Source organism: Ostrea edulis, chromosome 1 (assembly GCF_947568905.1).
Source record: "Ostrea edulis chromosome 1, xbOstEdul1.1, whole genome shotgun sequence".
Classification (NCBI taxonomy): domain Eukaryota; kingdom Metazoa; phylum Mollusca; class Bivalvia; order Ostreida; family Ostreidae; genus Ostrea; species Ostrea edulis.
Window position 1 is genome coordinate 86,820,197 of NC_079164.1, and position 16,865 is coordinate 86,837,061.

General features: G+C 33.2%; 1 protein-coding gene across 1 annotated transcript; it reads right to left on the bottom strand.

Moving 5' to 3' along the window:
• Positions 1-52: 52 nt before the first annotated feature.
• LOC125676659 (OTU domain-containing protein 3-like) lies at positions 53-15,814 on the bottom strand. Its single transcript, XM_048914491.2, has 9 exons — positions 15,667-15,814; positions 15,016-15,262; positions 9,682-9,830; positions 8,831-8,943; positions 5,804-5,932; positions 5,318-5,452; positions 4,358-4,454; positions 1,974-2,161; positions 53-1,702 (listed from the first exon to the last, which is right to left on the bottom strand). The coding sequence occupies exons 2-9, from the start codon at positions 15,243-15,245 to the stop codon at positions 1,529-1,531; spliced, it is 1,215 nt and encodes a 404-aa protein (XP_048770448.1). The 5' UTR covers positions 15,246-15,262; positions 15,667-15,814; the 3' UTR covers positions 53-1,528.
• Positions 15,815-16,865: the final 1,051 nt, after the last annotated feature.

Genomic DNA, 16,865 nt, shown 5'->3' on the forward strand with positions numbered 1-16,865 from the left:
TCATTCAAAGAAATCAAAACATTCTATTTTCAGAAATAAGAGCAGCTTCTAGTATGTTTTAATATTTATTGCTGAAAAATATATCTGTTATAAATGAAACTCATTTTGTATGGGATAACAGTCATAATACACACAAGAAAAATGATATGTTCAAATAAATTCATGGTGATTAAAAATTACCCAAGAATTCTGTCCTCTATCAACAAGATACAGGTTGTTACATTGTACATATATTCAATGAAACTATCATTTTTTGAAATATTATCTGTGAAATATATTCCATTTGTGAGTATTTCTGTTTATTTTTAGAAGCAATAAGTTGTGCATGTGACATATTAGGTTTTTTTTCTAGCCCGAATCTTTTTCATAAAAATAATCTGTCTGGTTACTACAGTGTAGTATGTTTTAATCATGGGATAAAACCCAGTTTTCAAATCTGTTCAGGATTCATGGCAAATTGTACCAAAGTGAAATAAGAGCCATGTAAGCATCTCTTCAACACCTCATGCAATGTCTATCCAGTACATTCAGAGTAAAACAGTGTAATAAATACCATCAAAAATATTCAACTATCAATATGTAACAATGAAAGACAAGTGGAGTAACAATCACATTTACAAAGTGGGGAAAAAACCCAAAAATGTCTGAAACAAACTCGGGTAATGCAATGGATTCAGATAACTACTGACACGTAATATTGGTTACCACCATCAGGTTTTATTACGGTAATTACTGACAGTAATAGCTGCTGTGAGTACCACAATCTTTATTTTCTGACCACCTAATGATTTTATTCTTGTTTATGTCGCATTCAAATGGTTATGCCCCTTGATATGATTATACCAAATGTGATGTAAAACTTCACACGTTCATAAATGTGTGCAAAATGATTACCAAACAAGAAAATAAAATCTTAATATCTCAAAAGAGCTTTAGCAAGAATATACATGTGATACATGGAAAATACAACAGGCAAAAAGATTACCATGGACATTTATATTTCATTCCAATCTAGCTCTACACAATACCAAATTAGTTTCAAATCGATGCACAATATTAACATATAAAATTAAAGAGGATACAAGGTAATCACTGAGCAAATAACACCACTTTAGATTTGTAAAGACTAGCCTAGGAACTAGTAACTTTAGATTTGTAAAGACTAGCCTAGGAACTAGTAACTTTAGATTTGTAAAGACTAGCCTAGGAACTAGTACCTTTGTTTTGTCACTACAGTAAGATTTGTAAAGACTAGCCTAGGAACTAGTAACTTTGTTTCGTCACTACAGTAAATTCATTTTACAGTAATGTAAACATGACTTTTACTAACAGAATTAATTTTAACATATATAGAGAGCAAATCACACAAGTCGAATAAAAAAACCAAAATAAAACTTCTATACAACACAGATCACTGGCCTACTTCTTGCACAGATGTACATTTACTGCATGTAGTTACAATGCCAGTTTAAATTGCCCGAGAACTTGCCTGTCCCTACACCATACAACATCCCTGTACTATTTAGCTTTAGATCTTCATCATGCTGATGTCTTTGGAGACAATGGTGACAGCATTGTCCTCAACATCAACAGGAAGCTGAGGGGATTTACCCATAATTCTCATTTTGTGTCGTTCCTCTGCCCTCTTCTTCTTCTCAAGCTTTTTATTCTCCCTTTTTTCTTTGGCTGATGTAGTCTTCATCTGAAAAATCCAAAGAAACAAGTCTTAGAATTTGAAATCTGTCTTCATGCAGTCATGTTTACTATAGAATTTTCTATGCATATTTTCCCTAAGAAATTCAAACTGCAAGCTAACGAATATCTCTAATGAGTATGCCATGTATATTCAATATGCACTTCTTTGAAATTAATATACATATTAATTTGCATATGCATTGTTTATTTAGCATTTTCCAATACTGAAGTTTATACTATACAAGTTTTACTTTATTTGGAGTGCTTGAACTCTCTACCTGAGGAGGTAATTTAGGTCTAGCTCCACCAGGGAAGCTGCTCAATGATCCGTAGCCTGAACTTCCTCCATAGCTGTTTTCTCGTACATGGGTTGCTCCACTCTGGAGAGAAGTGGAATCACTTGAGGACCACACGCCACTGTCCGTGGATGTCAGCTGAGAGGCCAGTGAAGTTGTGTCTTCTATACCTGGGAGGAAATGTAACATATTTAACAGTGTTGATCATTTTGTCACTAGTAGTTGGGAGTTTACTACATGGATTCATATGTGTGTGCCATATACATCTAGAATGAGAGACAAAAGTGAGCACAACTTTTTACTTCATATATATATATATATATATATATATATATATATATATATATATATATATATACACACACACACACACTGGTTGCATGCTGCTAGGAGATTTGGTTTTGCAGGTCATGAGTTCAACCCTGGGTAGGGGTGGAATTGGGTATCCAAATCAAGTGAATTTTCAGTGCTTTATGTAAATAATTCTTCATTTTAGGGCAGATATATTGATCTACATGTACGAGTTCATTGCTATTTCTGACATGTGAACGTACTGCATGAAATGAATACAACTGTTCAAAAGGAACAAAGATTTATTTTTGGGAGTTTGTTCTGGGATAGGAGGTCAATTACATACATGTACTAAAGAACTAAAATTGGATTTCCAGTTTCTTGTTGCCATAGTTGTATATTGTTAGTACTATGAGATAAGATTTTTTTCCACATTGAGGTTTAATCTTGAAGTGAATCAAACAATTTATTTGTTGTATCACAGTTATCATTTAACATTTTTTGTAATGGTTTTAGAAAACTCTGCCAACATTTTTCATTTTCATTGGCCAACTTTGTATCTTCCAAGAATGCATTTTTTAAAACATGATTATCATTACCATTTGATTTTGCAAAATGAAATTGAATCAAAATTACTGCAATTTACATATGTAATTTTGAATTAAATTACAATTGCTTAAAACTAATTGTACAAATTACATTTTTATCAGTTTTCAAACATTTATTGACAAAGATTTATATAAGAAGATTGTACAAATGTGGATATCAATATTTCCCTTGCATTAATACTTGAAGAAGTTTTCCAATGCTTTAGAGTTTTTCAAATGCCATGTCATTCCTTCCACAGGGTGTAGTATCTTTCTTGTTGCACTGAAAAGTTTGTTTCGAGAACTACTAATGACCACCACTTCTCAATAGATCTGAGAATGCTTCACTTGGGGGTATTTAATGGTCATCCAAGTACGGTGGTGTCAGTGATTACGTCTAGTGGCATTAAGATACCTCATCATAACAACACCTATATTTTTTCTGACACTACATCATAAGATGTTGATTTAAATGTTTTGTGAAATTACTTGTATCGATCGATTTGTTTATCATTGTAGCTCAGTGGATAAAGTATTGGGTTAGTAACCCACAAATCCCAAGTTCAAATCCGCCAGTCTATTATTGTTAATATCTATTGAAATAAATTTTGGAAAATCATGTTTTTTATCTTATATTGTATATCTTCTGCCTTTTAACAAAAGTACTTATTATAGGATTAAACATTCTTTTTGAAGAATTTATTGATGCGTAAACTCTGGACATTTTAATCACAAGCTGAATAAAAGTGCAAAGCACTTTTTTGTTAAGTTTGTGAGTAAAATGTCCAGAGTTTACACATCGATAAATTCTTAAAAAAGAATGTTTGATTCTTATAATTCCAATGTTCCCTGTACTATCAATTTTGAATAATTTCCCCATACTACGTTATTTGTTTTCAGGCGCGTATGTATATTTAGCGGTTTTGGATTTATTGATGTGTAAATTCTTGTTTAGATTTATTTTTGTCCAATCAAAACAATTGTAAATAACATTGGAATTATTACATATTATCATATTTTTTATAATTAAATCATTTTCTGCTGATTTGAGAAACTCTTTCAGGGTCTAATGCACCATCTTAACCAACAGGTCTACAGACACTTATACCAATGTGCTAACGTCCAGAACAAAGAAAATTTGTATGTTTATTGTTCATTCTAAGCAGCAATAAAATCATTTATGTTTCAATATACTTATTTATAAACCACAATAATGAAAACTTTGTAAAAATAACAAGATAGAAAAGTATATGGTTTAGAATGTCTACAGTGAAGTTTTGATTTCATTGTGTGACCATATGTAATTGAAATGTAATTGGAATTACAAGTAAGTTTGCAATATATTGATTAAATTACAATTACTTGAATTTGAAAAAAATTAAAATTACAATCTAAAAATTACTTACAATTACTTGAAAAGTTGTTATCAATTACACAAATTACAATTACATTTTTCAATTACCCCATCCCTAGTTGTTGACAACTTACCATTTTCATTGACCTCCATAATTTGCAACAATGTAGCAATAGCCAGTTCTACGTCATACCCACAATCCAGAAGGACGTCCCGGATTTGTTCTACATCCTAAAATGATCATAATCTCTCAGCTAATAATATCAAACATTGACAATGTCATTATCATACAGTAAATGTACTGATTTATAATTACAACAACAACAAAAACAGTGACAATTACTGTAGATTCCATAATATTATATGAATTTGCATGAATTATCCCTCTCTGGCAAAATAAAAAATCCCTTTTTTGTTTATCTATATCTGATCTATATAAATTTAAGTCCTCAAGAGTATAACACTCTTGCAAATTGCCAATGAATTTTTCCAAACAAAAAAAAAAGTAATGGTTTATTGCAAGGAATCCACAGTAATCAGTCCCTAAGACTCATCCAACTCATCACTCATAACACAACAAATTCATCATCACTCATAACAAGACCAACTTATCATCACTCATAACAAGACAAACTTATCATCACTCATAACACAACAAATTCATCATTACTCATAACAAGACACTTATCATCACTCATAACAAGACACTTATCATTGCTCATAACAAGACAAACTTATCATCACTCATAACACAACAAATTCATCATTACTCATAACAAGACACTTATCATCACTCATAACAAGACACTTATCATTGCTCATAACAAGACACTTATCATCACTCATAACAAGACACTTATCATCACTCATAATGAGACAAACTTATCATCACTCATAACAAGACAAACTTATCATCACTCATAACAAGACAAACTTATCATCACTCATAACAAGACAAACTTATCATCACTCATAATGAGACAAACTTATCATCACTCATAACAAGACAAACTTATCATCACTCATAACAAGACAAACTTATCATCACTCATAACAAGACAAACTTATCATCACTCATAATAAGAAAAACATACCATACAACCAGTGGCCAGCATAACCTCCTCCTCAATGCTTTCTTCATCACGCATGGCTGATACCACACCTCCAGTCACATGACCATTGGTCAGTTTCCCTCCCTTCACAGTCTTACCCTCTGGCTCATGTCCTACCTGTTAATAAGATCCAAATCAAATAGGATATGACAGCTAATATTGGTTTTATTAGAGTCAATATCATGAATAGTAACACACAACATATATTTAACATGAACCAATTTTTAATTAAAGGCAACCAAAGTGTTTACACAAATTTGTTTTTTGTGTGTTCTTGGTTGGCCTTGTACAGTATTTTTCTTAAAATCATAAATCTTATAACTACCTATAGTATTGCCTTCACGAGAGACCTTTGGTTGAACACCTTGACCCAGATGCTAGAAACTTTCAGTTTTTATTATATCATCAGTGCCCTGAGCTTGACACAAGTTCACTTTGACCCTGAGAATGGAGACCAAGGTTAATTACCTTGAGTTGGATACTGGCAGGGGACTCTGTATTGTCGTTGATCTTACGGACACTGGAGTAATGGTCACCATTGTGGTAAGCTATGTGAATTTGTTTGGTTTGGGCTGTGGTGGTCTGGTTACCTTGGATCTATTCAATAAAAAAAAATCTTTTAAGTGTTTCATATCCCTCCATGGGTGAAACCACTTCATCATACACCCATCAATAATCCGTGTTAACACTTTATCATACACCCATCAATAATCCGTGTTACCACTTTATCATACACCCATCAATAATCCGTGTTAACACTTTATCATACACCCATCAATAATCCGTGTTACCACTTTATCATACACCCATCAATAATCCGTGTTAACACTTTATCATACACCCATCAATAATCCGTGTTAACACTTTATCATACACCCATCAATAATCCGTGTTAACACTTTATCATACACCCATCAATAATCCGTGTTAACACTTTATCATACACCCATCAATAATCCGTGTTAACACTTTATCATACATCCATCAATAACCCGTGTTAACACTTTATCATCCATCCGTCAATAATCCGTGTTTGGATACTATTGAATTTGAAGAGTGTGATCCGACTTTCTGGATCATTACATTGTGGTAATTTGAATCCATATCATACCTCTCTAAAAATTAACTGACAATGTCACAATACATCAGTGATAGACTGTGTAACAAATAAAACTGACAATGTCACAATACATCAGTGATAGACTGTAACAAATAAAACTGACAATGTCACAATACATCAGTGATAGACTGTGTAACAAATAAAACTGACAATGTCACAATACATCAGTGATAGACTGTAACAAATAAAACTGACAATGTCACAATACATCAGTGATAGACTGTGTAACAAATAAAACTGACAATGTCACAATACATCAGTGATAGACTGTGTAACAAATAAAACTGACAATATCACAATACATCAGTGATAGACTGTGTAACAAATAAAACTGACAATGTCACAATACATCAGTGATAGACTGTAACAAATAAAACTGACAATGTCACAATACATCAGTGATAGACTGTAACAAATAAAACTGACAATGTCACAATACATCAGTGATAGACTGTGTAACAAATAAAACTGCACACACAGTAAATAATCTCATTGTATGTTTGTCATTTTGCTAATAAGAAATACATTCATTATCTTATATACACATATTTAAAAATACACAGGGAGTATATGATAAGTCAAGTATTACTACAGTTACTTGATCCAAAGAGTTGTATCACGTCAAGTTGACAGCCACTGATCATTAGTTCAAACTCAATGTGATCTGATGACCTGTGCCTGTCAAGTCAATGTGATCCGACTGCTTGGATCAAGTTACTGTAGTAATGATATATATTTAACTATATAATATTACAGTTCTAGCATTTGGAACTGAAATTTCCAGAGATATGATGTCGTAATTGCTTTAAACAAAAACAATACACAGGTTTCAAGTTCATGCTCCTCTGAGACAGGGATACATTTAGTGGTTCTTTGGGACAGAATACACTCATATTTAGAGAGGGAGATTATCACAAATGTGAAAAGTGACTTTTGTTAAACGATATACATGTAACAGGAAATATATAAATTATCAGAATATAACTAGGAACATATACAATATCTTGAACACCGATATCTCGAATACCATGGATATATCGAATTGATTCAGAAGTCCCAACCACTTATTCTTTACGTATTTTACCCTTGATATCTCATATACATCACAAAACAATACAATGCCTACTACTGTGCCACTATCATACCACTGTGCCATCATCAAATCACTGTGCTACTATCATACTACTGAACCATTATCATACCACTATGCTATTACCATACCACTGTATCATTATTATACCACTGTACCATTATTATACTAATGTACCATATTGTACCATTATCATACCAGTGTATCATTATCATACCACTGTACCATTATCATACCACTGTACCATTATCATACCACTGTACCATCATCATACCACTGTACCATCATCATACCAGTGTACCATTATCATACCACTGTACCTTCATCATCATACCATTGTACCATCATCATACCAGTGTGTCATCATCATACCATTGTACCATCATCATACCAGTGTGTCATCATCATACCATTGTACCATCATCATACCACTGTACCATAATTATACCTGCACTGTACCATTGTTATACCACTGTACCATTATCATACCACTGTACCATCATCATACCACTGTACCACTACTATACTATTTTTGTTATAAAAGCAGTTTTTATTACTTTATCTAGGTAGAGTGAGGGTATTCTGTTGATGATGTTAAATGGATACATGTAATTTCACGTAGAAAAAAAGGGAGATTCACTTCATGAATAATATCATTATAGTACTTGTACTCTCATCAACAAGATGGAAGCATTTACAGGACGATGTAGGATCAGTGCTTAACTTATCGACAGGAAGGGATTCTTCATAGGATGATGTTGAACTTACCAATAGGAAGGGATTCTTCACAGAACGATGCTTAACTTACCAATAGGAAGGGATTCTTCACAGAACGATGCTGAACTTACCAATAGGAAGGGGTCCTTCATAGGATGATGCTTAACTTACCAATAGGAAGGGATTCTTCACAGAACGATGCTGAACTTACCAATAGGAAGGGGTCCTTCATAGGATGATGCTTAACTTACCAATAGGAAGGGATTCTTCACAGAATGATGCTAAACTTACCAATAGGAAGGGGTCCTTCATAGGATGATGCTTAACTTACCAATAGGAAGGGATCCTTCATTGAACGATGCTTAACTTACAAATAGGAAGGGATTCTTCACAGAACGATGCTGAACTTACCAATAGGAAGGGGTCCTTCATAGGATGATGCTTAACTTACCAATAGGAAGGGATCCTTCATTGAACGATGCTTAACTTACGAATAAGAAGGGATCCTTCATTGAACGATGCTTAATGTATGAATAAGGAAGCATTCAGAGGATGATGCTGAACTTACCAGTAGGAAAGAAGCATTCAATTGATGGATCACTACATTCACTTGATGGAGACGAGAGAATGCCACTATTGCATCATTCCCTGCATAGGTTCCAAGTTTACGTAGATTGGACACTGTAACAAGTCATTCAAATTGGTTTATACATTAATATTCATAAAAGTATGGCTGAAGAGAATGAATGCGATCACCAAATATACGTCTTATATAAACATGATAACAAATGCCCCCAATGCATAAACACTTCCCTTTATAACTAACACATCATAACTATACAAAATAAACTCTCATACATACACACAGATATATATATATATATATATATATATATATATATATATAATATTCTTTATACAATATTATATATATATATATATATATATATATATATATATATATATATATATATATATCGATCGTTCATTTTAGTGATTCCAAGTTTGTATAATTTTTTGTATTGGATCAGCTCTTTGGATGAATATGACATGTCCTAATTCATTCTGTTCTTAATTAACATTGATTGGCTAGCCTAAAAACCAAAAACATAGTCTCCAATGTAAATACATTTTAAGACTTAGTGTACCGGTTGTTGTAGTGCTAGGTGTATTTATATGTAGTTCTTGTTGTCTTGTTATTACTCTCTGTTAAGATTGGTTACATTATGTATTTCTTTTTGTTTGTACTGAAGAATAGACAGGTCATCACGAAAATTTGACAATCTGGTTGTACATGTCATTGGTCATTTTAGTGCTTTATATGAAAAATAACTGTCTGTTTAATTTGAATTACTTTTATACAATATAATTCTGAATTTTAATATCCTGTATAATGAATAATGTTAATCAAGTCCTTACGATGTTTATCAAATGGAACATCGTCTTCCACGAATGGTTCAAAATCTGCTCGATTTTCAGACATGTATGTTACGACATCAAATCTGTACTTGAAATGATTGCGCCCATGTCCCTCCATTTGGTCCCCCAAAGCACGAAACAAACAGTTTCTGAAATATATAGAACTGATAAGCAAAGGTGTCACACAACTTCGTACTTGTGTGGGACGGAAAATATTTCAAAAATTATGATCAATCATTTACACATCATGACTAAATGTACATTTAATGTGTATAGCTATTTCTGTCAACTAATACTATTTTTCTGAAAGAAAATCTCATTTGCAGTACAAAAATTCAGTCATTTCATTTGCATGTGTACAGAATTTACAGTAATTCAAAAATCTGCTGGAACAAGCTAACGACTGGCTGCTGGTAACAAGCTTTGAAGGGTCTTTTCCAGATTACATTTCATACATATTTCTAGAACAGGACTGGATTTTTAAAGTAAGAGCATATACATAGTAAGTTTCAATGAACACCTTTAACAAGCACGGTACAGGTAAGCCATTAAGTGGATTTGTTTAAGTCTTAAAGTTGTCCAAGAGGTACATTATATACACTGCTTTGATAATGGCCGCACCTTTTTATAACGGTGTTGACATAAACGATTAATTTCCTCCTACGTCTTTCATTTATAACATTGAATATAGACAAGTTCAAAGCAAAAAAATACTAAACAAACAAAGAGTGTCATTTAGAAATGGAATTATGAGTTCATGATTAAGCATGGATGGAGTGACATTGACATATCAGTAACTCCCTCCCACATTATATACACCTTGTTTAATGTAATATCACATTAAGTGTAATGATTGCAAAATCTGCTAAATTTTATAAAAACAAAACTCTGTTCAACATATTGAATAAAGATGTACAATGCATACTTTCTGTACTAGCACATACATATACATGTATGTGTGTGTGTGTGTGTGTGTGTGTGTGTGTGTATATATATATATATATATATATATATATATATATATATATATATATATATACGCACTGGTTTGACAATCTTGCTAGGTGGTGGGTGCCGTACGTCGCTGGTTCGACCCCGGGCTGGGGCGAAAATTTTCAGTACCTAGTTGTGATTATTTAGTGCTTTATTTATATATATATATATATATATATATATATATATATATCTCCAAATGTGAAAAATTGCCTCAGTGTCCGGTAATCAATGGGTAAAATATTAAATAAAATATGACAACATGTTGTAAAACGTAAGCGCTTTCATTTTTAAAAAATCTTCAGACGAAGATCTATATCAGTGTGTTATCTGATTCTCAGAATTTACAAAACTGTCAAAAAGTCTTTACTCACAACTAACTTTACGATAATAACAGTAAATGTTGTGACAAACATAAATTGTCATAATTCACTGTAATAATACATGAACAATGTACAGGTACTGATAAGTTAGCATACAATAGTTCATATATCCCAGTTCACTATGTCATCTATGGAAGGCAAGATTGTCCATGCTGTTTCCTCAAATTGTACAACCTATCACTATATCAGTTCACTACATCACAGTCTACTATGTCACATTTCACTATATCAGTTCATTACATCACATTTCACTATGTCACAGTTCACTGTGTTATGTGCACTACATCACATTTCACTATGTCATAGTTCACTGTTATGTTCATTACATCATAGTTCACTATGTCACAGTTCATTACATCACATTTCACTATATCAGTTCATTACAACACATTTCACTATGTCACAGTTCACTATATCAGTTCATTACATCACACTTCACTATGTCACAGTTCACTGTGTTATGTTCATTACATCACATTTCACTATGTCAAAGTTCACTATATCAGTTCACTACATCACATTTCACTATGTCACAGTTCACTATATCAGTTCATCACATCACATTTCACTATGTCATAGTTCATTATATGCTATGTCACAGTTCACTACATCACATTTCACTACATCCCGTGAGGATCCGGGTTAGAATAGGTCCTCAATACCTCTTGCTTGTCATAAGAGGCGACTAAATTGGGTGGTCCTTTGGTTGAGACTGCAAAAACTGAGGTCCTGTGTCACAGTCAGCAGGTGTGTGGCACGATACAGACCCCTCCCTGCTCAAAGGTCATAAGCTCCGAGCATAGGCCTAAATTTTGCAGCCCTTCACCGGCAATGGTGATGACTCCATATAAGTAAACAATTCTCGAGAGGGACGTTAAAGAATATACAATCAATCAATCAGTTCATTATATCACAGTTCACTAGGTCAGTTTACTAAGAAAGCCTTTAAGAATACAAAGGTATTTTGTGTGGAGTTTAAATGTTTGCTCATATAAAAATTCCATTCAAAATAATCCTTGTTTACATTTCTTCTCCTCTTATGAATCTAAAGTATGTCATTAAAGACCTATCAAGTCTGAGTAGTAAGTCATTCACTGTTCAGTCTTTGGTGCAGATTTCAATGGTTCTGTGCTTTGAGAAAGTTACAACCTACACATTGATCCATGTAACTATTATATATTGGATTGCTTTCAGGTGATGTCACACTCTTAACATAAAACAGAAGCAAGTGGTAAGACAACAGGAGGTCCTTTACTGGACACAGAAACAACCACCTGGCATTGCACAATGTCAAAATCAAAGCCAGTAGTCTAATGCCATTCTCTTGAATTCTCCAGCAAGTAACATATGTGTGACATGTACATATATATATATATATATACATGTATCAGAATCTGGACAATTTTTGCTTAGATTCATTTTTGCAAAATTGGGTAAAAACTTTATTTTTGTGTCTCACAACTATGTGTCAAATCGTTATTTATTGGTAAAAGAAATTATAAGTATTTCCTAAGAAATAAATTTTCATGAAAAATGTGTTTGCAAATTTAACTTACCTATGGAGCATATGTTTAATACCTTTGCTAGGTTATGTGTTTACCTCAGTTATTATTATAATTTAATTTGTTTTTTGTAAATAAGGTACTTTATACTGACACTGCACACAATGAAATCTATATTTGTATTGATGATACTCTCTACAGGTACAGTGAAAGTGACATTTCATTTCATACACACATATACATGTAATACATTACATCAGTACAGTGATTCTGATCTGAAAATGAAAACAATTTGTAAGAATTATTTTCAATCTGTTTTGATGTATTCACTATTTAAACTTGTTTCTGGTGTTTCTAGTTAATTCACATTTTTCTAATGTGGTCATATTATATGTAAATTAAGCTAACAATTTTAAAAGTTCACCTCATATGACAATAAGATTTGATTTTAAATGCTGTCTACCCTGCATACGAACTTGCAAAACTATGATTGCATGTTGTAATGAGGGTGGTGAGTGATCCTTTGATCTCCTAGAAATCCCATCGTCGGATACCCACGGCTGATCTTGTCTGTGATGAGCAGAAGACGAGATCAGCCGTGGTTATTCGACGGTGAGAAATCCCTACATTCAAATACACAGCTATATACAGGTGTTGTTGTTTTGTTTTGGGGTTTTTTTTTGGGGGGGGGTTGGGGGTTGGGGGGGGGGGGGTATGTCCATTCCACATTATACATTTTCCATAATGTTGGAAATTGTTAAATTTGTACTTTACTACATATAGTGTCTAACTGGAACTTCTAGCTTGCCTTGAATTTCAGTCCAAAAGCCTTGAGAAATTTACATTGCAACACATTCCTTTATTTGGAATCCAATAAATTGAGAAATTTACATGCCAACACATTCCTTTATTTGGAATCCAATAAATTGAGAAATTTACATGCCAACACATTCCTTTATTTGGAATCCAATAAATTCAGGCTCAGGTAGGATACACTAAATTACACAAACTAATTGTCCTGTTTTCCTTTTAAACTGCTGGACAATTACCATATCATGTAAAGGTTTCCCTTCTGAAAATTAAATACTGCCTCTAAGTTATGTTTTGGATTCTTTTCAATCTCTTTCATAACCTGTTTAGCAAGTATTTCATTCATCCAGTATTACAGGCATTTTACCTGTCCCACCTACAGCAGCTTAACCTGTTGTGCTTCCCACAGTTCTGTACATATCCGTCTTTCAAGCCAAAAATAAAAATTGTAGTGTTTATGCTAACACCCAAGTCAAAATTAGGATAGTTTGGTAAGATATAGATTACAGTATAATTTTTTGGGATGAACTTTATTTTAACCATTATTTCAATTTCATTATTTTGTAACGCAAATAAAAGATATATTGGGTGATTGCCCCCTCCTCCACTAATGATGAATGAGATTAAAAGAACGTAAACTTGAAAGTTATGAACAGAAACTATTTTTAGCAAAGACTGCACACACATACACTCCAAGATTTAAGAAAATGAAGTTTGAGAAAATCGATTTTGTGGCAATAATACAAAAAAAACCTCCTTTACCCCCCCCCCCCCCCCCCCCCCCCCCCCCCCCCCCCCCCCCTTCCCATGTTTTGGGGATTTTGAAGATAAGACATAACATCTGGTGTGTTTTATTTCGTTTTGGCTAATTTGTCAAGATTTTTTGTGAATCCAAGTTCCAGTTTTTCTTCCAGATAACATCCCCCACCCCCTCCCTACTTTGAAAAAAACTATCATGGTATGTGCCCCAGTACACAAAGAAACATTCTCATCACAATACACGTATGTGACTAAAAGCAAGCATATCAAAAAAGAACATAACAGGCTCATTTTCACTATATTAATGTAACATTTACATATGCTTCCATATAAATCACTTTGGCTTTGGAAGTAATTGTAAGTGTCAACTCCATATCAAAAAATATTTCTTTAATGATCTCCTGAACAATGTTAAAAAATTCTAGGTTAGGGGTATAATTTGTTTTGTCAGTTTAGTGAAAACACAGCTATTTTTTTTTCATTTTTGGCCTCGTATCTAGGAAAAACTTTATTTTGAATATATGTAAGCCTAAATTAATTTCCTTTAAAAATTACTGGTACTGATGATATCATACACATAATTATATATATGCATTGTGTATGTACACGATAAGAGTGTTCATTAACCAATTCAACATACATGTATTCTCTAGATAAAAAAATGCAAGTCTTTATAACATCTTTACTTTGAATTAACAGCGCCAAAGCTTATACATGTACATGAGTACCATATAAAAATGTTATAATCACACGTTACTGATTCATATTGCTATGATTCACCAATACATTTTTATTACTACAAGCAATGACAAGATGATTGCTATAATTATGATAATGGACAGGTGATGGAAGAATAATTTAAGAAAAAAAGGAAATTGCAGACTCACCCATCTCCTGGGATGTCTCTTAGCTGTAAACCAAGTTTTCCGAGTTGTGTCGAGAAGCTAGGAAAGTTTTCATCATCGGCCAAGTAAGACTCAATTTTTTTCTCTCGCTTGTACTGTTCCCTGATGGCTCTCTCCTCGCGTTTTCTTGTGACAGCATCAGATCTGTTGTGCTGCACCCTGGTCATCTTTGGATCACAGTTCCGAAGTTTCTGAATTCTTCGAGCAGACATCAATGACTATCAAAGACCTGAATTAAGTATGGGAGGATGGTCAATTATTTAATTAACCAAATAACAAGTAACTGTAAAACAGAAATCGTGTCTTTGTTGTCATTCCACAAATTATCGGTCCTGAGGCCCTATCAAAACCCGATTTAGCAGAATCGGGGAAGATTTAGAAGTCTATCCACTTTGCGACTCAGTGCCGCTAGCTGCTTGCCATGTTGACTATGACTGTCTACCTACCCTGAACCCGGTCATTTGATTATTAACATTTTCCCTCATGCATGAATACTTTATTTACCAGAAGTAAAGTGGCTATTCAAAACCATCCAAGCGAAACACCAGATCTATCGTCGACAATACATTTCAAAATGGTAGGCATGTGGTTCAAAATAAGGGAATGGTACATTACAAAAGTACTGCAACTCACCCAACACACACGAAATAAACAACCATTCAGTGAAATAACGTCTACATTTTGTTACCAGGTTTTTTTAACAATTAACATGCCGGTATATTCAATCATTTGTGTTTACTTTATATCAAAGTGTTGTGAAATAAATTTGAATTAGGATAGCGAGCCCGATTTAAATTCGATCCAGATATATTCCGCAGTATACCCTATCATGCGGGGTGTAGGCTATTAGTTGTGACCGGGATGTGCTACCCAGGTGGCAATATAAGATGGTCGAGGTGCATTTTTGCATAAATCTCAATTTATGGACATATAATTTGAATGTGGCCTGTGCCAGAAAGCTTTTTTAAATGTTTCACATAACTCAATCAGCACTGTATATACGAAATGTCCATACATGTTGTATAGAGATCATCTTTGTCCTCATCGTGGCTATATGCATACACATGTAGTATACCCTGTGTTCCTTGTCTAACCATATTAGGTTTAAACATACGGGTGAGGACATTGAATTCAGCATAGGTGCCCCAATTAGTGAATTCAAAGACAATTATGAACTATTAAAACGACACATGTCTTTACTCGAGATACGTTGTGTCCCAACTGTATAAAAAAAAAAAAAACAAAAAAAAAAAAAACAACAACAAAAAACACCCCCACAACCACCACCAAAAAACCCCCCCAACAAACAACTACAAAAAATCGAACTTTAATTATGTTAAGAAACATTAAACAGTTGCAAAATAAATCAAAATTAATCATTATAATATACATGAAGGTGTACTAGTTTTAGAAGTAGACTAAGTATATGCTTAATCAATGGGTAGTTCTATTCTACTTTACAAAGAGACCCATTTTCTATTTTTCCTTTCGCATATCGAAAGAAACAATCAAGATTTCGGGGAGTGAGGGTGGGGAGGTTAGTGTGTACCCTTGATATTGTGAAAAGGGTCTCAAACATCGTGGACCATTAGACAAAACGATAAATAAAAAACAATTGAATAAAATGATATTAAATGAAATCGGAAAATTTGACATGTTTTAAAAGTGTAACATTGTTTCCGTATTTCCGATCAAGTGAGATATTTGATATTTTATTTTTCACTTTGAAATGTTGTTCTGGTTATTTCCATGACGAAATGGAAAATTTACATTTTTTAAATTAACTGATGAAATATGTTCACTTTTAAGATTGCTACGAAGTCAATGTGAGC